Here is a 22,741-nt window from a genome sequence, read left to right on the forward strand (position 1 = left end):
CTTCCTTGGGTGGATATTAAACTTGCACTTTACGTGTGTGGCTATTTCCTCAAGTCAACACTGCCCTGCTGCACTGTAGTACTGGTGCACTGAGCTCAGCTGGTTTGAGACTGTGGGATCACTTCTGCGTGGCACAGTTAAGTCCTGCACAGTTCAGTCCTGCACAGTTCAGTCCTGCACAGTCCTCGTGTTTCTGATTGTCCTGGTACCACAGCGCAGAGCCTCTTTATAATAGCTGTTCTCGTAATAAATTTTACCTGCCCTTATCTTTCATGCACTGCCACCTTAAATGGAATTTCCTCTTTGAACCTTCTCTTTGATCAAAAGGAACATTTAAAGGATTTTGTTGAGTCATAAAACCAGAATGTATATCCTGTTATTAATGTGGTGTGCATGTGTGTTATGAGAAATGCCTTAATCTGTTGCTGCATGGTGCTGTAAAGCTTTATACATTCTGATATTTGCATGTACAATCAAGGCATTATGCACCATGTATGCTGAATGTATTCCATGCTTTTCATTTAACCTGGTCACTGGGATGTATAACTCTACAGATCAGAGCTGAGCATAATGCAGTTTGAACATTACACATGTTAAGAATGAGCATGCTGTTGTTGACATGTGGATTTCCATACTAGTCCATATACAGTGGAGATTCACCGATTTCACATTTTGAGTGATGTATTCCAGTATTTTGAATGAATGATTTCAATGTGTTTGTGATTCACTCCCTTTATTGACTGAAAGTAAAGTTTTTCCTACGTTTCCACTGAGTATCTGTACTGTACATGCATTCATATAAATACTTATTCACATAACTCTAAAACAGTGAACTTCATTCCAGATCCTGGCAGGCCGCAGGGTCTGTTGGTTTTGACTTCACCTTCATATGAGCAACCAATTCAGACCCAAGAAACCGGGTGAGTTAACTGCGTAATCAACTGCGTAATCGGCTGCTCTAATCGATCGATTACACAGTTAAGTCCCAAACTACCACAGAGATTAAATCTGGGTGCTTTAATTGTCAGCTGCAGTCCAGACTGTCTCTGATTTTCTCGTTGAATCTGTGCTACACTTTCCCATGCTGTCACAATCTACACTCAATCACTATCTTACACAGTATGTGCAGCTTTCATATCAGGTATTTTATTTTGCAGTGAGATGTCATGACCAAACAACCCAAAAAATATCAGGTGGACATGTTTTTTATTTTTTTGTTTTAATATTTGGAGTACAGCATAAAAAAGCAAGAGATTGTCCCATTCACTCATTTCCCTGAATCAGTGCAGTCTCCCGTTTATTGGATATTTATGGCTTTGACTTGTTGCTAGAAGCTGAAGGCAATAGTTTTCACACTGTGACTGTAAATGCTGCACACATTTCTCCTCATGGCGCATCCTCCTCTCTGCCAGCTTTAAGGCAAAAGGGGCGGGGTCTATGCCCTGTCAATCATCATGTATGAGGGGCTGTTCAGCAGAGGTGGAAAGTTCAGGGGCCAGAGAGTAAAAGTCTAGCCATGTTTTTCTTCCATCCATGAACTCAGCCAGCTGATTTCACTAATTAATTGTACCTCCTGGCTGAATATTTGTGCTAATTAGCAAATCCAGAACAAAATACTGAGGAGGACTTTCTGAACATAGATTTTCCACCTCTGCTTTTAAGAGCATTCCCTATAGACAGACCAAGCTTAATGCCCTTCATGCATGAGAAAATCCAATGCATGAAGAGATTTCTGCAAAGCAGGTAATATTAAAAATAAATCGATGCAGGGTCTGAGGCGTTTAGTGCTCTTATATTCCTGAAGGATCATGAAAACAGATTGCATCATAACTGATAAAGAACATAACAAGGGAGCACAGTTTTCCAGGGAATGATCACAAGTCTAAGATGAAATATAACATTCCTGACAGGTAGTGAACAAAATGGAAACACAACAGTGGCATACTCACAAGACTGAGGGATTATGGGGTTCCATAAGAGGGTTCCATATGGGGCTCATCTTCTGGCCATGGTTTGGGTTTAATCACAATTTTAGGAGGCAAGGCCAGTGTAAGTAGTTTCTAAAACTCTATGTTAATTTTTTCTGTCTTGCAGAGAGGGTCGTCCTTCAAGATGTCAATTCCCAACGTTTGTAAAGCGCAAATCACTCAGTGATTTGAGGAGCATGACACTAATTTTATTTATGGGATATTTTGGGATGATGCCAAACCCATCATTTCCACATACGTTCGCGCAGTGCGAGTTGATTGGTTTTCTTGTGGAAGGGTGGTGTTGACTCTGCCACAGTGCATGCAGGATGCACCTGCTACAAGAGCTGGTGCGACCCTATGAAGTGAGTTTGGATTGGTGTTTGAATGATTTTGTTCACTACCTGTATACCATAAACCTCATATTGCAGTTAGCCAAAGATAGTTTCAGACCAGAACATCGGCCACTAGGACTCACCTGTACACATTGGAAGGCACCCAAAGCACAAGAGCCTTTTTGTGCTTCGTTAACTCTGCATTTGGCTTAGCTGAAATAAGCAATACATTATTCTGTCCTGATGTGGACTGAAATTGGAATATTTTTCCATGTTCCACTTTCACTTTCACTGCATCTCTCCCTCCTTCCTGTTTAGTCCTCTTCATTATGCTCATTTTGACAATGAGGGACACTTATATCAGGAGGTATTTTGAGGTACAGATGCAAATTAGAAAACATTTGTTTTGATTCAGATCACTATGGAGCTCTGAACTATGCTTTCCTCGGGACGAGTTCATCAGTTGGTTGGGTATCTGACAGCACACCACCCACACCATGCACCTGCACTTGTAAATTCAGGATTTGCTAATCCACCCATACGCAGTAAACAAGCTGCAGTTAATTTGCCTTCCAAGGTGACCAGGGTACGAGGACCAACCTGCATTGTATGTAACAGAAAGACACCCCCATAAGAACAGCCATTTCAGCAGTTTTGCTTTAGTGTAGTCCATCTTGTAATAGTGGCAATTTGCCTTTAACAAAGCTGTTTCTTCTTGCAACACTGGTTTTCAAACTTAGCTTTGAAATGTTTTCCATTACTTTGAAAAGCTTGCCTCAGCTGAGTTCAACAGCAAAGTAACAGACCATCCACTGGACCTGAACATTCAACCCCACTGAGCAACACCTGTTGTCAGTGCCAAGATGAAATACAAAAAGGATTGTCGCTGTGCCGGAAAAGTCCACAGACAGAGTCAAAAGGGAGGCGCAACACTCCGCCAATTCCAAGTAGGTCCGTTTGTTGCTCCGGATGTCATTCTCAGGAACTCCAGGGATAGATCAGCAAAGAATATGGAGCAGAATTTAAACCCTTTTAGGGTCACAGCGTCAGCTCAACACAATCATGACGAGGCTTTAGCAAGTCTTTGGACAGGCAGCTGTCCATCAAACATCCCTTCAGTTTTAAATTGGTCAACATTCAGATATCAGTGCAGTCCCCCTGGGCCCCACGCAGCTTAGATCAGTGCACAGGTAAAGAAGTGCACAGGTAAAATGCAGCCACAATTCACTCTGTGCTGGAGGAAATAGGGCCATGTGACAGAAAGGAAACAACCCTCAGACTGTCGGTACTTTAAGTTCTTTGTTTCCTCAACACCAGAAACCACAGAGCAAGGAAGTGTCTGAGAGTAGAAAAAATAATGAATAAATAAATAAATACATAAATAAATGTATACAGAAATTTAATTACGCAATTCAATAATATATACATTTCATATGCTTAAAAAAACTAAAATATTTAAGCAAATAAAATTATCTTTTTCACTGTTCTAGTAACTGATATTGTGGGAGACCAGAGAGTGGCTGTAGACAGAGAGTCCTGGCTGCCCAAGACATTCCTCTTCTTTACTGGGCTGAGCGTATGTCAGGTGGAAGGATGTCAGATGGAAGGATGAGTGCATGCTCATGCTCCTCACGTGCATCTCTTTGGTGGTTTGGGGGGTCTAAGGTGGCCTCAGAGCGCAGTGAGCGTGCGGAAGAGCTGTGTGAGGCAGAAGATGGAGGCCGTGAGTGCGGTGCACTGTCTGGCCAGCAGCTTCACGCTCAGGTCCTGGCAGCTCTTCCTCCCCCCGGCCTTCTCGGCGGCCTGGGCGAACTCTCCAAACGTCCGAGCCACCTCCCTCAGGCCCGACAGGGCCTCAGCGTGGCGGCCCTCGCACCGCACGCAGCTGGAGAACCACAGGCACACGCTGGCCAGCTGCACCAGGGTGCGGAAGCTCTCGGCCAGGCACCGCAGAGTCTCCTCCGGGGCCTGGCCCACCCGGGTCACGCGCTGGCATCCGGACATCAGCTTGCGCGCCTCCGCGTGGAGGAGCCGCTTGTTCTCAGAGAAGTGGTCGGCGCAGGTCTCCCGGTGGTGCTGCCCCCCCCTGACCGGGAGATCTACCCCACGGGGCTGCAAGAGAGCCAGAAGCTCATCCACGTCCTGCTGTAAGGCAGCAAAGCCCCCAGAGAGGCTGTAGCGGCGGTTGCGCAGCTGGTTGAGCGTGTCCTCCAGGGACTCGGGCAGGTAGCAGTCAGAGGGGTACAGTGGAGACAGTAGGGGACTCAGCTCTGTGGAGGAAGGTGGGAGGACAACCCTGGAAAAAGGAGAGATGCAGGGAGAGGAGGAAAATACTGAGGAGGAGGAGGAGAAAGAGGAAGGTGGGCCGGTCATCAAGGGGGACCCATCCGTTCCCTGTGTTTGACGAGAGAATTCGTAGACTGTCAGCTCCTCATCGAATCCAGTCACATCCAGTGCCCCACTGAAGCAGTTAGTGTAGACGGCTTGACAGCTGCAGACCTCCTGGTGTGTGGGGGCCTCCTCAGGTATGGTGGGACACCCTGGGGATGACATGGAGCCACATCCAAAGCTCACCTTCCCTTCAGGGCAGAAGGGAGCCCAGGGTTGGGGCTGCTTGGACTCACAGGGTGTTAAGACCCCACAAGTTGGGGTAGATGCATCTGCTTCCTCCCTTGTGTCTGGAGATGACCCATCAACTGACCAGTCGGTAGACCCCAGGGGGTGGAGACTCAGAGGCAAGTCCCCACAAGTCTGTGGTGTCAGAAGCATGTGAGGGAGTGCAGTGACCCCAACTTCCATATCCGTAAAAGTATCCTGCAGCCCAGAGCAAGGGTCGACCTCTACAGCCTCTGCCAAAACCTCTGTTACCTCCTCCGATGCTTCAGAGGCCACTTCTGTGACTTCCTCTGTAGCTTCCTCTGCAACCTCAGTGACCTCATCTACGACCTCAGTGACCTCTTTCGTGTCCTCAGTTGCCTCCATAGCCCCAGAGGATACTCCTGAGCTGCTGCTGTTGTCAGTGGTGCTGATTACACAGTCATTCAAAGCCTCCTGTGAGCGGGATAAGTACCAGGGGAGAGTTTGGATTTTTCCTCGCAGGGTGGAGGTGGACAGCCGGTTCATAATCCCTGAAGGGCAGTTCTGAAACTTGAAGCCAGCTGGAGGCTCCTTGGTTATGGTGGCTGCTTCTCTGGCAGCAGCGGAGCCAGTAGTTTCAGAAACAGTCTCGGCTCCAACCCACATAAGACACTCGTGACTGATGGAGATGCCTTTCCTGAAGGCTAGAGCCAGGTAGGTGCTGCTCCCCCCCCAGCAATCCAAAGTGGCACTGTTAGATTCTGCTTCTGGGTCCTCCTTGTCACTCAGTCCTCCTTCCTCCTCCTCATCCTTTCCAAGGATGTTGGACACAGATGGAGCAGGAGGTAGTACCATTTGTGGTGGTGTTGCCGGGATAGGGCAAGTCCCATTTTCAGTAAAAACAAGATCATCTTCAGCTTCACCCCCTCCTTCCAAATAAGGGGGCAACTGCTGCATTAGTGACTCTTCCTGTGACTTTTGACCATGTTGTTCCTTAGGGACTGGGATGTTACTCTCCTCCCCCAAAGAGTCCTTGACCTTGACATGTTCATCAGAGGTGGAAGGGATGTTGAGGGTTCCTCCTGTTTCTGCAAGGTTTTCTGGGATGTTGAGGATTTCTCCTGTTTCCGCAAGGTCTTCTCCTTCCTTCATCTTCTGAAACTGCTGCCCGGCACTCTCCCGCCCCTCAGGCCCCACGCGACACCTTACCGCCATGACCAGGGGTGCTGCCGCTGACATCAGTGCAGTCACTGACTTGAACTCCATGGTGTCTGGCTCCATCTCCATCAGCTCTGAGGAGATGCGCTTGCTCCTGCGGACCCCAGAGTCCTCGGAGCCACTGCGAGAGGGCGCCGGCGGGTGGCCGTCTGAGCCGCCAATAGGCTTGGATTCCAGCTGGGCTGGCTCCCCCTCTCCGTTGCTCAGGGAGGAGACAGTGGGACACGGGAGCTGGTCCTCATCCACTAAGTCCCTGCCCTGCCCTGGAAAGGACACTTGCGAGGTGAAGTCAGTCTCCATGAAGGAGCGGCGTTTGCGGGATTTCTTCCGCCCGTGTCGCAAGACACTCCTTCCTCTGTCGTCCTGCTCTGTATCCACACTGTGCTCCGGCACACTGATATCAATGTCACTCAGGCTCAGTGTTCGCCCCGTGCCTGCCGTGTCCCCGCTGCCATCTGTGAGAAAAGACAATCAGCAATTAAACAACAATAAAATTTACTGGAACTAATCAAAAGTATTCTTCAGTGTGAACTATCTTTGACTATCTAGAATGAAACATTCATTATTTGTTACCTATCAATCGCAAGTGTAACGTTTAGATTGGCTCACTTCTTTACACTTGCTTTCAGAAGAAGAAAGTAAATATAGAGAGTATCTATAGTTACAGTCAGGCAATGACAGACCTGTGGTCGCCTCTCCTGTGACCTCGGATGAAGTGAACATGTCCTGGGCATCAAAAAACTCATCCTCAGAGCTGCTGTCCCCAAACCCGGGTGGGGGCTGGAGGATGGGGACGGGCTCCATGTCTGGCAGTGGGCCCCGCCCTTCTTCCCCCTCTTCCTGGCTGGGGTCAGGGCGTGGCCTCGGCAGGCTGCGAGCGCTGTCGGGGGTAACATTGGAGCAGATATTGTAATAGTGCCGGGCGTCATTCTCCTCAAAGGTGAACACGTATTCTCGCTTTGTAGGCAGACTAGACCCTTCCTCATCCCCCTCCTCTTCTTCACTGGCCTCTGGGGGGCTGGGCAGGCAGTCGGCCAGCTGGGAGAGCTCGGCAAAGCGGAGGCCGGGGTCGCTGTCATAGTCGCAGACACTGGAGGGATGTGGGCTAGTGCTCTCCTTGGGAGCGGTGGCCCCATTCCCTACTTCGTGCTGCTCGGGAGTGTCCAGCAGGTAGTGGCCTAAGGGAAGGCAGGAGGAACAGGCCACCAGGTCATCCTCCTCCAGAGCATCCATGGAGTCACTGGAGAGGCTGGTGTAAAAGCGAGAGTCAGTGTGGCAGGAGTCCGACGCCTCGGAGAGCAAGTCCTCCCCAGAGCACTCCTGCTGCTCTCCACACCCAGCTGCCTCACAGTCTACTCCCTCAGGCTTGGGTCCTGCCCCTTCTCCTTGTGTCCCTCCTTCCTCTCTCTTGTTTTCTTCTCCCTCTCCTTGTGTCCCTTCTTCTTTTCTCTTGTTTCCTTCACCTTCTCCTTGTCTCCCTCCTACTTCTCCCTTGTTTCCTTCCCTCTCTCCTTGTGTCCCTCCTTCTCTCTGGTTTCCATCCCCCTCTTGCCCCTCCTCCTCTGCTTGCTGCTCGCTCTCTGGCGCCACCCTGGTGTCGTCACTAGAGAAACGCCGGTTGACCAGCACGTCAGTGGAGTCCATCTCTGAAGACTCTTCTGAGTCGCTGCAGCCCCGGGACACGTAACCTTCGAACACACACACACACACACACACACACACACATAAGGTCACTCTCATTCAGGATTAGGAACAATTATTCTGTTCTATGAGAAAATAAATGGAAGGCAACTTTTTTTTTCCAAAAAGTTGAAATGGTCATATACTTGCTGTGCATTTTGCACTTTAAACTTGATTCCCATTTTTGCTGCTTGCACACAGTTACTCACTTCTTCCCCCAGAAAGTTCCTCATGCATTCCAAACCACAACTTTAGGTAGATTACTGATACTTTCTTCATAAGCCGTTTATTTCACTGAGAGGAATGATGATCTCATCATTAATGACTATCTGCTCGTCTGTCCATCCCTGTTCCCTAGCAACGTACCTTCTTCAGCTGAGATGCGGTGCATCTTGGGATTCTCCATCCATGAGAAGACGGATGCCGTTGAGTCCACCAGAAGTTTGCAGTAGCCAGACACCAGACAGCACAAGTCTTTAGCAGCTTGGGACTCCAGCATCAGGGTGATGGGCTTGAGACCACACACACACGCACACACGTATGTTTATATGTAAGCTTGACAGAATTACCCAAACTGTCATAATCCCCCCTTTTGCTCGGCCAGCCAGTGTGGTCGGTGACGGTGGTGCCTGTACCTTGACATCCTGCAGGTAGATCTTGACCAGGCTAACTTTGTCAGACTCAGGAAGCAGCTCCACCCTACTGACGCTGCTGAACTCGGTCAGGGTGGTCATGATGTTCAGCTTGTGGTTGACCACCTGGCTGACACCATACTTGGCCCCCACCAGGAGGCTGACCATGGACTCCCTGTCCTGGAGCTGTGTGTGTGTGTGTGTGTGGGGGGGGGGGGGGCGGCACAAACACAAAGGCTCCCAGTTACAATGCAAACCCCCTCCATTCTACTGAATTCTAACACAAAATTGTCAGCGGTCTGTCTGGAGAGTGATGGAGGAGGAATGCAATTACTCTCCAGAAAAGAGTAAGCTTCACATTTCACGTTTCAGAACTTGATGACAGTTGACAGACAGACTCCTCTCACAACAATTTTCCAATTTGCTTTTGTTCAAATACTTGCATACTGAAATGATTTAATAACTGTCTGTAATAACTACTTTTTAAAATGGCATAAAGTGTAAAATATGAAATCTGTCCAACCATCATGGTGGCACTGAATGACTTCCCGCTGTAAGACTTGAGTTCCCCGAGTTGGGTCAGGTAGGTCAGTCGCACCTGAGACGCTGACATCACCTGAGTGGAGACAGATCCGGTAAGAGTATCACCTCAGTGCCTCAGAGCAAGGTACCCAAAAACAGAGGCGGGGAACCCCATTCTTGTAGGAGGGCCAGGGAGTGTTTCCGATTGCTTTGGCACCATTAGGTTATTGGCTGTATCCGCCAACTCAAAGATTACATTTCACACAGGGACATATCAGTCTTCAGTTGCAATTCAGGAGTGAATAGAGAAATGGGGCTAAAATGTCACATGTGACTGACTGAGTGAGCAGAGACAGATGCTTTAGACACAGGCAGACTCTCTGCCCAACAAAATGTTCCTCTCTGTCTCCTACCTTGTGCCTGGGCTCCAACAGTGCCTGGGTCTTCTTCATGTGGTAGCTAATGGCCTTTCGCAAGTCCTTCTCTCTCATGTTCCTCAGCAAAGTTTGGGATACAAAGTTCTCAATGCCCCAGTTTTTCCTAAGAGGAACAGACAAATTAAGCAAAAGATAATTAGAAAAGAGCTATGGCAGAAATTCTGCTTGGGCTTGGATCAAAAAAGCTCATCTGTAGGTGAGATTGTCCAGTGCACATGGTAATGAGATCCCCTCCTGAGTGTGCCAACGTTTCAGATTGTTTCTGTGTGTGTGTGTTCCATTGTTTGTGTGCATGTGTGTGTGTGTGTGTGTGTGTGTGTTCCTGTGTTTGTGTGCATATGCGTGTGTGTTCCTGTGTTTGTGTGCATGTGTGTGTGTCTCCATACATCTCTGTGGGTACACACAGGCCTGTACTCACGTGATGGTCTTGAGGGAGGTCTTGTGGGCGTGGCCAGCAACGGCCAGCCTCTCCTGGATGTGCAGCGCAGCCAATCGCAATGCAGTGTTGCATTTCATCTCCACTGCGAAGCGCTCCTGCATCACGTCTCCGACACTCTACGGACACACCATCCAGTCATGCCCCCCCCGCAAACAAACAGGAAGTTTCAACTTCTGCTCTAGTTCACAATATTACTACATGTATGCAAGTTCCCCACTGTAGTACAGACAGCATTTACTTTGCGACTAAACATTCCTTTCATCATACAAAGAACTCCAAGTGCAAAAAGGAAGACTAAACCAACACTCAATGCATAGAAATAGAAATATTTTCTCCATCTGTCAGTGAAAATCGTTCATGTGAAGCTACGACGAAACGAGGTTTCGGCAGCCAGCATCTTACTGCTACATTTCTCAGTTTTATAGAACATAAAGAAATAGCACAATAAACGACACAGGGTCCAGTTGCGTAAAAGAAATTACATCAAACTCGGTAGCATTGTTTTGGAAAACTGCTTAAAACAATACAATGTCAAACCAATTTTAGAATACCACAATTAGTCTAAAAAAAATTTGTTTCATATCAATATTAACTGGCAGGAAAAGAGAGGCACAGGTGGAAATGAGGTAACCTTGACACTGACATTAGGATTTTTTTTCCCCAGAGTTGCCGATGTATGGACTGAACACTGCAGGCTAAACTCTTGAGAGGCCATGGGCTTTCTGGTGGAAATTTCAGCTACCAGCCTAAGATGGAATCTAGCAGGAACCAGCCTTCACTCTAGCTGGACACCATCTGCAGTTTGGCGATGGTCTGCTGTCTGTACCAACCTGGTTCAGCAGCTGGACATGGTCTTGCCAGCGTGGTTGCTACTCAACCAGCCAGCTTGACCATCTACACACCAGCTTCAGACCACCTGGACCATCTTAAAAGCAGGTTGGAACCAAGCTGCCATTTCCACCAGGGTTTGTCCATCCATCCAATATCTATACCCCCTTAATCCTGGTCAGGGTCATGGGAGAAGCTGAAGCCCATCCCAGCATGCAATGGGCAAGAGGCAGGAACACACACTGGGTAGTTTTTTAGTCCATTGCAGGGCACACACACCATTCACTCACACACTCATACCTATGGGAAATTTAGACTCTCTAATTAACCTGACCTCCATGTCTTTGGATTGGTAAACCTCGCAGGTGAACGTGACTCACCTGCAGGTACAGGTACTCGAAAGCCACAGGGTCCTCCTGCAGCATGTGCAGCGGGTCTCTGAACAGGAAGCAGACGCGGAACAGACACCGGTAGTCATGGGACTCCTTCTTCTGCACCACCTGGGATGCATCATAAATGGTTGTGGCTTCAGTTTGGGTCAGTCTGTGTTATCATAGATGGAGAGTGTTTATGTATGCATACTTGAATGTGTATGTATGTGTGTGTGTGTGTGTATGTGTGTGTGAGAGAGAGAGAGAGAGAGTACCTGTTGGATGAGCTCCTCATCGTGCAGGAACAGTAGCTTGCTGATGCTGTACTGCTGCTCCAGGACCAGGGCGAAGTGCTCGATGCAGTGGATGGACAGCTTCTCTTTCAGAGTCAGCACAATGTCCTGGGAGAGGCGGGAATAGCAAACACTGTGAGGACAGACCCTCTCCGCCTCGCACCCGACCCCAACCCTAACCCTCACCACCTCACACCCGACCCTAACCCTCTCCGCCTTGTACCAGACCCTAACCCTAACCCAACCAGCACTGCCGGAACCTTCCACCTCACACCCGACTCTAACCTTAACCCTCTCCACCTCACACCCGACTCTAACCTTAACCCTCTCCACCTTGCACCCGACCCCAACCCTAACCCTAACCATGCATTAGGGTGAGTTAGACACACACTGGAGCATTAGGCTGGGTTAGATACACACATTAGGCTGGATTAGATACACGCATTAGGTTGGATTACCTTCACTGTGGTATTGGCCTCGAACTTGAAGGCCTTTGTTTGTCCGTTTTCCAGGTAGACCTTCAGAACGTTGGGTAGGAAGAGCAGAGAGTTTCCCTGGAGGGGTGAGGGGGGGAATCAACACAGAAATGATTGAGAACGGCAACTCCCAGAATGCTCTTGTCACGACCACACACACATGCTGCTTTTAACAGGAAACAGAAAACAGGTCCTGAGTGAAGGCAAGATTTGGAATGGCAGAGACGCACGGATGAAGGTAGTCAATAACGCTTCTCGAGTCTCAGCAGAGTTCATTCGCTGACTCTGCAGCAGTTATGAGACTGTCGTCCAGCTTTCATTTCTCCGTAATTTATTTTGATTTCTCTTCATTAATCCCTGCTTGAGTGAAGTGGAGCTGAATGATCACTCATGCAGACTGATAAATAATGGAGGACTCCTGTGTGGTTTTCCAGAGGAGTATATCTATATAACTGCAGAGGACCCAGCCGTACTTTTCACATTTTCAGACTACCTTCAAAAATAAAGGGATCCCAGAAGTATAGCACGAAAGTATCCACCAATCACTGCTGGGCTTGTTGTGTTAGTTCGTACTGACATGCTGTGATTGGTGGAGAGCTCCTCCCTGGTTTCTCTGTGAAAGGTGATGACACTATGTTCCTGTCTATTTTCTCACCCCGTGTCAGAGCGGGAGGCATGAAGCAGGAAGGAGGAGCGTTTCTGACCTGAGAGTGGCCGTTGACGACCACTTCCTCTGCAAAGCGCACCTTCACCGGATTGGTCCTGAGACGCGCCCTCTTCTCCGCAGTGATGAAGGAAGACTTCGGCCCCTGGAGGGAAATTCACACATCATCCCCTGCACACACACCTCCACGCTCACGCACAAACACACACACACGCACACACAAACACACATGCACCTGCAGGCTCACACACAAACACACGCACACACAAACACACGCATGCACAAATACACACGCACCTGCACCTGCAGGCTCACACACAAACACACCTGCACACTCACACTCAGGAACACACACACTTCAGATATGTCTGGTTTAAGTCCATCATATTTTTTGGTGTGAGTCTTGTGCATAATGAGAACTTCTGCTGAATCCAAACAAATCTTTTTTTCTAAATCCAAAAAAACACAAGGCCAGGATTACAAGCCAAAGCTTTCAGGCACCAGTAATGTAGTGGTTAGAGACACTGTGGTTAGAGACTCCACTAGTCCAGCCCATGGGTTCATGGGTTCTAATCCTAACCCCTTTGTTCATGGGTTCTAATCCTAAATGAATCCCTACTTTCAGCCCAAACTGCAACAATCATGTTACATCATACTGCATAAGCAGACAGTGTAAAAACAGTCAATTATAGCTCCATCTATGGCATTACTGAGCTGTGAGAATGAGTAATGACTGGGGGATGAGGACCAGCAGGTTCAGGGTTCAGGGTTCAGGGTTCAGGGTTCAGGGTTCAGGGACCCCCCCCCCCAAACCGGGACATGGCAGACACTCACCACGGTATGCCTGAGAATCGTCATGGTTACCGAGTCCTCTGACTCCCTGAAGAGGAAATGAGAGGCAGAGAACGAGTGATTGGAGGAGGCACTTTTTAGTTGTGGCATCCCTCAAGGGCTCATTTTGGGGCTAATTTGTTTTTCATTTTTTGTTTCCTCACACAGAGCAATCTCTTTCCACGTTTATGTTGATGATATGCAACTTAACCAAGTGAGCCATCCAGCAGCCCATTATATATACACTTTAGATCATTTTTTATTGTTGGTGCATGGTATTTTATTGTTACGTTTTTCAATTAAAATTGTATCACTGTTTTTATTATTGTGCCTTTTCACAGTAGACATTCAGATTTAAAATCTGAAGTTCAGAATATCTCTGAAGCACCTGTATATAAAAAAGGTTCTGAATAAACACAGTCACTGGATGATGACATCACTTTGTGACTGGGATGGTCTTGGACTTGCATATCATATATGGAATGATACAGAGATCACCAGCATGCAGAACAGGACAGATTAAGGTGAATCCCTATTGGACACAGTACAGATGGCCTGAGACAGTGTGGGCGGTACCTGATGATGTCAGCAGCCTGCTCTGAGGAGAGGTCTTCTATGGCAACGCTGTTGATCTTTAACACCTGATCACCTGGAGCTAGTCTCCCATCTGCTGGGCCACCTGAGGCACACACATGAAGAGGCAAGCTAAATCTCTCTCTCTCCCTCCCTCCCTCCCTCTCACACACACACACACACACACACACATACACATGCAAATCCCCTGTACAGATGGCCCGTACCCACAGAGACGTCCCGCACCAGGATGGGGGGCTGGGAGGAGAGGCTGAATCCGTGGGAGTCCAGCAGGGGGTCCCGCAGGATCTGTACCGTCACCCTGATGGGGAAGTTTCGCTGGTCCGTCCCACCAGAGTCACCAGGTCTCCCGTCCCCTTGTGTCCTCTCTCTGTAAATATCACACTGTGTTACCTTCATTTCACACAGACAGTCATCCACTGTGTTACCTTAATTTCACACAGACAGTCATCCACTGTGTTACCTTAATTTCACACAGACAGTCATCCACTGTATTACCTTCATTTCACACAGACAGTCATCCACTGTGTTACCTTAATTTCACACAGACAGTCATCCACTGTGTTACCTTCATTTCACACAGACAGTCATCATACTGTGTTACCTTCATTTCACACAGACAGTCATCCACTGTGTTACCTTCATTTCACACAGACAGTCATCCAGAGTAACCGACAATGAATTGCATACATATTACATCCACAGCACACCTTGGATACGGCGAACCTTAAAAATAACATAATAATCTGAATGAAGAGGGTATGGGAAGGGTTAGGGTTAGGTACAGTCTGAAGGGTTAGGGTTAGAGTTAGAGTTATATAGGGTCACAGAAATACAGTTTCCAGGTGAAAGGTCACAGAAACACAGTTTCCAGGTGAAGGGTCACAGAAACAGTTTCTGGGTGAAAGGTCGCAGAAACAGTTTCCAGGTGAAAGGTCGCAGAAACACAATTTCCAGGTGAACGGTCACAGAAACACAGGTTCCAGGTGAAAGGTCACATAAGCAGTTTCCAGGTGAAAGGTCACATAAACAGTTTCCAAGTGAAAGGTCACAAACAGTTTGCAGGTGAAAGGTCATATAAACAGTTTCCAGGTGAAAGGTCATATAAACAGTTTCCAGGTGAAAGGTCACAAACAGTTTCCAGGTGAAAGGTCACATAAACAGTTTCCAGGTGAAAGGTCACATAAACAGTTTCCAGGTGAGCACTGACCTGCTGCCGGAGTCTCGAGAGCGCCGTAGCCATCGCCCGACCACCTGCTCCACACGGCTGGTCCTGCGGGACGGGGACCGGCTCCTCTCCTGCTCCTCCATGTGCCTGCGGGACAGGAGGACACGCCCCCCACACTTAAAATAAACACTATGGATCTATACCACATACTGTACATCACTACAATGGATCTATACCATGTACTGTACATCAACACTATGGATCTATATCATGTACTGTACATCGACACAATGGATCTATACCATGTACTGTACATCAACACTATGGATCTATACCACATACTGTACATCAACACAATGGATCTATACCATGTACTGTACATCGACACAATGGATCTATACCATGTACTGTACATCAACACTATGGATCTATACCATGTACTGTACATCGACACAATGGATCTATACCATGTACTGTACATCAACACTATGGATCTATACCATGTACTGTACATCGACACAATGGATCTATACCATGTACTGTACATCAACACTATGGATCTATACCATGTACTGTACATCAACACTGTGGATCTATATCATATACTGTAAATCAACACAATGTATCTATACCATGTACTGTACATCGACACAATGGATCTATACCATATAGTGTACATCAACACAATAGATCTATACCATGCACCGTACATTGACACAATGGATCTATACCATATACTGTACGTCAACACAACACAAACATCATAAAGTTTATGTACTTAAATGTATATTCTAAATTAATACATTCTGTATGTGCTTTATATTGACAAGATGTTCTAAAAATACATATTTTATTTATATTTCTCTGAGTTACCAGATTTCACAAGAGACAGAGGGAATTGCAGATGAAAAAATGGCAGGAGAGCACATTGTCTACAAGCATCCCTGTGAACATTGCGCAGAACATGATTCGCTTCATTCTTTACAGATACAAAAATAAAATCAGTTTCAGCTTGGTGGAATAAAATAACAGGTAAGATTCAGTTACAGGAGCTCCTTCCAGCTTTACAGCGCTCTGAGCCAGAAATCGATCAATACAGCTCAGGGCCCTCTTTGAGTACAGTATCAATATCTTCCCCATGCTGATCATACCCATTTTTATTGGTACACAGAGTTTGAGATCAGACTGCAACGTGATTCATACGCACTGGTCCATATTTTTATCTGTGGACTTTGACTGGGGTCACTGTCATTGTAATGACAGATCAATCCAACTACCAATTATTACAGAAGAGTATTAATTCTAAAAAAATTGCATTTACTAAATTATGATAAATAGCTTGAGTGCTGCTTTGCATATCTACATTATCCTGTTGGTCTGGGGGGTGGGGGGGTGGGTAATTAATGCACAGTGGCCTCAAAGTTATCATGGCTCCACCTGTGACATCCCACCTACCTGCTTTTGGGATAGGGAGGGCCGGAGCATGACTGGGGGAGGATCAGGCTGGGGGGACAGGTTCCAGAGCGTGACTGGGGGAGGATCAGGCTGAGGGGAGAGGTTCCAGAGCATGACTGGGGGAGGATCAGGCTGAGGGGAGAGGTTCCAGAGTGTGACTGGGGGAGGATCAGGCTGGGGGGGGACGGGGGGGGCTGGCTCTAATAGGTGCTCTCTGAGTCAGTGCCATGCTGATGGCCTGCGTTGCAAAATGTGTCCCTCTGGAGGGGTAAGAGAGACCCCCCACACCCCCCTCCTCCACACCAACCGCTCCCTATCTCAGCCAGACTCATTAACCCTGCACACACACGGCCTGTATCCAAATCCCCAGTCCATCAGACTCACCAAAAGGACATAAAGCCTCACTCTACTGAGCCAGTACACAGACAAACACCACATGCGTCATCAGTGATGTCTGCAAAATGCACAGCACCCTGAAACCTGTCCAGTGTAACATGGCTTTCAGTCAGAAGACCAGTATAGAACTCAGATGTGATCATCTGAACCTACTGGTTTTGAGAGTTCCCCAAAAAATTCAACAATGGGAAGTGAAAATATGAATGAATGAACAACTGAATGAACAAAGGGACGAGTACATGACTGAATACACTCATGAAAGAGTGAATGGATGAGTGAGTGAATATGCACATGTGAGAGTGACGGACTGTAAACAGGCCATTTTGCAGCTCTTGTGGCAGACATCTTTACAATGGCACTGATTAGATTTTAGTGCTACTTATCTGTAGATCTAAGGGCCACTTTCTGGCCACATTAAAAGCACCGCATCTAAGCAGCTTGGGCTAAAAGCATCCGCGAAATGCCTCGGCTGAAACATAGACTGCAACTGCAGGGTCTAAAAGGCTGTGCAAGTAAATGTGAATGAGTGAGTGAGTGAGTGAGGAAGTGAGTGAGAGAGTGAGTGAGTGAGAGAAGGGAGTGAGTGGGTGAGTGAGAGAAGGGAGTGAGTGAGTGAGGAAGTGAGTGAGAGAGTGAGTGAGTGGGAGTGAGTGAGTGAGTGAGAGAAGGGAGTGAGTGAGTGAGGAAGTGAGTGAGAGAGTGAGTGAGTGAGAGAGTGAGTGGGAGTGAGAGAGAGGGAGACAGAGAGAGAGAGTGTGAGTGAGAGAGAGAGAGAAAGAGAGAGTGTGAGAGAATGAGAGAGAGTGAGAGAGAGAGAGAGAGTGTGAGAGAGTGAGAGAGAGAGGGAAGAGAGAGAGAGGTGAGTGAGAGAGGAGGGGAAGAGAGAGAGTGTGAGAGAGTGAGAGAGAGAGAGAGAGAGAGAGAGTGTGAGAGAGTGAGAGAGAGGGAGACAGAGAGAGAGTGAGTGAGAGAGTGAGGTACTCACACTCCCTGCTGGATGTAAGTGGGCGCGGTCACAGGGCTGGAGCGGGGAGCAGACAGATGTTACTCTGATGGCTGATTAGAACAGAGCCCCGGCCTCCATTAGTGCCGTACGGAGGCCCCCTGAGACCCAGCGATGACTCATCACCACATTATCCACAGGTTTCAGCTTTCACTCAAACCAGAGAGAGCGACAACTACCAACTACAGCACCATACAAACACCACACAAACCAGAGAGAGCGACAACTACCAACTACAGCACCATACAAACACCACACAAACCCGAGAGAGCGACAACTACCAACTACAGCACCATACAAACACCACACAAACCCGAGAGAGCGACAACTACCAACTACAGCACCATACAAACACCACATAAACCCGAGAGAGCGACAATTATCAACTACAGCACCACACAAACCAGGGAGCACCCAAATAGTTATTTTTGCTCCCCTTTAGCCTTCAGGGAGTAATAATCCCTTTAGTCCTGTATCAGTATACACTAAAACAAACCATAAAGAAGAAAGACCAAGTAAACAATCAAGGAGGTAGAAGCAACTCAGAGCCTCAGATAACCAAAAGTTTCAAAAGTTATTAAGATAATAGAAAATTGTAAAAATGTTATATTTCCATGATTTTGTTGGGTCATTACATGTCTTTAGAGCTTTTTTCCTGTGGATGCAAAGGATAAGTGTAATCTAGACCTATTTCCAATGTGATCTGAGTGGTAAAGAAGAAAGGTTGCAAACATTGCTACAACATTGTTATTCACCACAACCTTATGCAACCTAATTACGACATGGTACTAAGCTGCAGAAGTGCTTTTTGCAAGCCGGGGTAATGCAGGAATTCCAGTCACGTCCCTGGTGAGGACAGGCTAAATCTTTTCCTGGATTCATTATTTATGCATTCTTTCTGAAAACATCAATGATGTGACAATATGATCACATTCAGGAATGAAAAGGCTTTCTTTCACAACAGAAAAAGTGTCATTTACAGTAAGGGATTTGCACTAATGGGTGGAGTAGTATAACCAGCAGGAGAAATTAAACCTTGGCTGCCATAGGCTGCTGCAGGTTCACCATGTGAAGGATATTAAAAAAACCGGAAAAAGAAACATGCGGTTTAAAAGAAACATGCAGTTTAAAAGTAAAACGCAGATTAAACGCTTGCAAGACATAATTTATGAAAAACATGAGTGGGGTTTAGTCCGTCACACTGAGAACACGAGAGCGCCGTGTGGCTGCAGGTGTAAGCCACAGGTATTAATCTGTAAGCCAGCTGGTGTGGCGTGCATCGCGGTGTGGGGCTCGGCTGAGTTTAGCACAGAGAGGGGGGTGGGGCCGACTTCAGCACAGCGTTGGGGGGGTATTCAGATACAGATTCAGATTCAGATTCAGATTCTTTAATGACCACACAGCCAAGGCTGGTGGAATTTGTGAGCGGTACAGAATAGTAAAAACAGCAGAGTCCCAACATTTAACGCCAATATCACAATAACACAATACAACATGGGACATCCCAGACAGTTTAACACAGTACAATATGAGACATCACACACACAGAAGCAGAAGCATGACAGACAGCAGACAGGGGGACAGGTGATTAGCAGAGGGAGTTCAGAGTTCCTATGGCAGTGGGATAAAAACTGTTTTAGAAACAGGTTGGGGGGGGGTAATTTGGAGGCCTGAGGGTGTCCCATGCGCTCCAGCGGCCTGTAGGGGACCGGGTCCTGAGCCCCACCCGCAGAAACCGCTGCACGAAGCCAACACACTCCTCTGATGCAGTGACTGCACAGCGCCAGCAGGTGGGGCTGCTGAACACGAGGGGACGGCGCCTGACGGATGAGTTTCACGGGAAAGCAAGAGCGCGTCTGTGCTCTACGGAGCGGAGCGAGGAAGAGGAGGAGGAGGCTGCAACGCTGCTGTCTGACACAAAACTGGGCCCTCAGGATTGGAAGAAAATAAAAGAATGAGGGATAAAAATGAAGGTGAAGAAAGAATGGATTGCTGCCGTTTCTCCGTGAGCCTGCACTCTTCAGGCATTTGGATTTCCGCATCAGCCTCCTTGACGACTCTTCCCTCCTACAGAGATAATTGCCTGGAACAGCATCAGCACGTCTTTCAGCTGAATAACCTCACCTGACCACTGTGCTTAATGCTGAAGCCCGACAGCCTTCCATCAGCGTACACCCCCCCCGGGGGGCGCTCAGCCGGGACCGGGGGGACGCTGGAGGGGACAGGGGACGCTCGAACGGGACCGGGGGCGCTGAGGGACTCGGGACGCTCGGACGGGACAGGAGGACGCTCGGACGGGACAGGAGGACGCTCGAGGGACGGGAGGACGCCGAGGGACAGGAGGACGCTCGGACGGGACAGGAGGACGCTCGGAGGGGACCGGGGGACGCTCGACGGACCGGGGACGCCAGACGGACCGGGGGACGCTCGGAGGGGACAGGGGGACGCTCGAACGGGACCGGGGGGCGCTCGGAGGGGACTGCGGGACGCTCGGACGGGACCGGGGACGCTCGGACGGGACGGGACGCCGGAGGGACAGGAGGACGCTCGGAGGGGACAGGAGGACGCTCGGAGGGGACAGGAGGACGCTCGGACGGGACCGGGGGACGCTCGGAGGGGACAGGAGGACGCTCGGACGGGACAGGAGGACGCTCGGACGGGACCGGGGGACGCTCGGACGGGACAGGAGGACGCTCGGAGGGGACAGGAGGACGCTCGGAGGGGACAGGAGGACGCTCGGAGGGGACCGGGGGACGCTCAGAGGGGACCGGGGGACGCTCGGACGGGACCGGGGGACACTCAGAGGGGACCGGGGGACACTCAGAGGGGACCGGGGGATGCTCAGAGGGGACCGGGGGATGCTCGGACGGGACCGGGGGACGCTCGGAGGGGACTGGAGGACGCTCAGAGGGGACCGGGGGACACTCAGAGGGGACCGGGGGATGCTCAGAGGGGACCGGGGGATGCTCAGAGGGGACCGGGGGATGCTCGGACGGGACCGGGGGACGCTCGGAGGGGACTGGAGGACGCTCGGAGGGGCTCAGAAGGCTCGCTAACACCAAGCTAATGGCTAATGGACCTCATGCCATTCACAGTGTTTAACACACCCTCGGCTCGCTCGCCCCCCTCTCTCTCACTCCCACCCTTTCTTTCTCTTACGCTTTCACCCTCTTCATAGCATTTAAAGACCTCCCACTTCAGATGGACAAAACAGTTGTGTAAGTTTTTGGTCTGAATGTTAAAAAGAACCACAATGGCATGTTTGGTGTTACTCACCAACCTTGCAAAATGTACTGCACTGTCCTGTTTAAAGAACAGTTCCTTTTATAGACAAACCTGAACCAATTAGAAGCAACAGAATTAACAGACCCAACAAAATCCAGCACCCTGTACCCAGCTGTAAATATCACAAGCTCCCTGTGCCTTACATTGAGACTTACACTCGGTCCATCGCTAATGTCTTACCTAAACCTCCATTCAAAGGTTCCTCATCAGAACCAGAAAGGAACACAGATGACATTTCATCAGGCATTTCAGTAGGGCAGGGAGGGCAGGGGTATTTTGGCAGGGGTATTGTAGTGGCAGAGAGCGACTGTTTTGCGACAGTCATCCACCATCTGTTTACAGGGGAAGCTTATACCTGTGAGTCACTGTCTTTGGAGAGAAACAGGCTGAAAGTTTACAGGTTTAAAACAGGAGAAATGTCTGGAAGACAGGCTATTGTTTAATTTATGCCAAGATGTGCGTACAATCATCGGTTGGATATGTGAGATTTACTGTCATGAGCAAACCATGAATGATTGAAACAATCAAATGATTGTTTTTACATTACAAGATTATCTGATTATACACATTACATTGATGCATAATATAATTTATAGCCCTAACTGAATGCTCTGCCCATGACACTGAGTGTGTGGTAGGACACCCACCCCCCCCTACACACACGCACACACACACACACACACAGACACACACAGACACACGCACACACACACACACACACACACAGACACACGCACACACACACACAGACACACGCATGCACGCACACAGACACACGCACATACACACACAGACACACACACACGCACGCATGCACACAGACACGCACACACACACACAGACACACACAGACACACGCACACACAAACACGCGGCAGACAGATGACCCTGGGTGTGTGTGTAGGACAGGGTAATGAGATTAGGGCTTGTTCTCGGCTGGCTGCAGCAGGGTCTGGGTGCGTCACTGATTGATCCGGATCAGAGCAGCTCACCTTGCAGCATCTACCTCCCTGTGAGCTCAGTAAACAGCGCCTACCAGCACCACCCCCACCCATTATCACAGTAATGCGCCCCCAACCACCATCACAGTAATGCTACCCTACCCATTATCACAGTAATGCTCCCCCAACCACCATCACAGTAATGCTACCCTACCCACTATCACAGTAATGCGCCCCCAACCACCATCACAGTAATGCTACCCTACCCACTATCACAGTAATGCTACCCTACCCATTATCACAGTAATGCTACCCTACCCATTATCACAGTAATGCTCCCCCAACCACTATCACAGTAATGCTACCCTACCCATTATCACAGTAATGCTACCCTACCCATTATCACAGTAATGCTACCCTACCCACTATCACAGTAATGCTACCCTACCCATTATCACAGTAATGCTACCCTACCCACTATCACAGTAATGCTACCCTACCCATTATCACAGTAATGCTACCCTACCCATTATCACAGTAATGCTACCCTACCCACCATCACAGTAATGCTACCCTACCCATTATCACAGTAATGCTCCCCCAACCACTATCACAGTAATGCTACCCTA

At 48.6% G+C, this 22,741-nt stretch overlaps 1 protein-coding gene across 5 annotated transcripts in view; it reads right to left on the minus strand.

Moving 5' to 3' along the window:
- Positions 1-1,189: 1,189 nt before the first annotated feature.
- Positions 1,190-22,741, minus strand: part of LOC135254385 (FERM and PDZ domain-containing protein 1) — a 34,115-nt gene continuing 12,563 nt past the window's right edge. For all 5 annotated transcript variants that reach the window (XM_064334470.1, XM_064334468.1, XM_064334471.1 and 2 more), the window contains exons 3-17: positions 15,075-15,179; positions 14,071-14,234; positions 13,847-13,949; positions 13,274-13,319; positions 12,480-12,584; positions 11,758-11,853; positions 11,282-11,407; positions 11,016-11,135; positions 9,787-9,923; positions 9,345-9,471; positions 8,933-9,025; positions 8,413-8,595; positions 8,144-8,288; positions 6,781-7,785; positions 1,190-6,552 (exon numbers count right to left, since the gene is read on the minus strand). In XM_064334470.1, coding sequence (XP_064190540.1) covers positions 3,974-6,552; positions 6,781-7,785; positions 8,144-8,288; positions 8,413-8,595; positions 8,933-9,025; positions 9,345-9,471; positions 9,787-9,923; positions 11,016-11,135; positions 11,282-11,407; positions 11,758-11,853; positions 12,480-12,584; positions 13,274-13,319; positions 13,847-13,949; positions 14,071-14,234; positions 15,075-15,175 — 5,130 coding nt within the window. In that variant the 5' untranslated portion in view covers positions 15,176-15,179 and the 3' untranslated portion in view covers positions 1,190-3,973. The remainder of the gene's footprint in view (positions 6,553-6,780; positions 7,786-8,143; positions 8,289-8,412; positions 8,596-8,932; positions 9,026-9,344; positions 9,472-9,786; positions 9,924-11,015; positions 11,136-11,281; positions 11,408-11,757; positions 11,854-12,479; positions 12,585-13,273; positions 13,320-13,846; positions 13,950-14,070; positions 14,235-15,074; positions 15,180-22,741) is intronic.

Source organism: Anguilla rostrata, chromosome 5, assembly GCF_018555375.3.
Source record: "Anguilla rostrata isolate EN2019 chromosome 5, ASM1855537v3, whole genome shotgun sequence".
Classification (NCBI taxonomy): domain Eukaryota; kingdom Metazoa; phylum Chordata; class Actinopteri; order Anguilliformes; family Anguillidae; genus Anguilla; species Anguilla rostrata.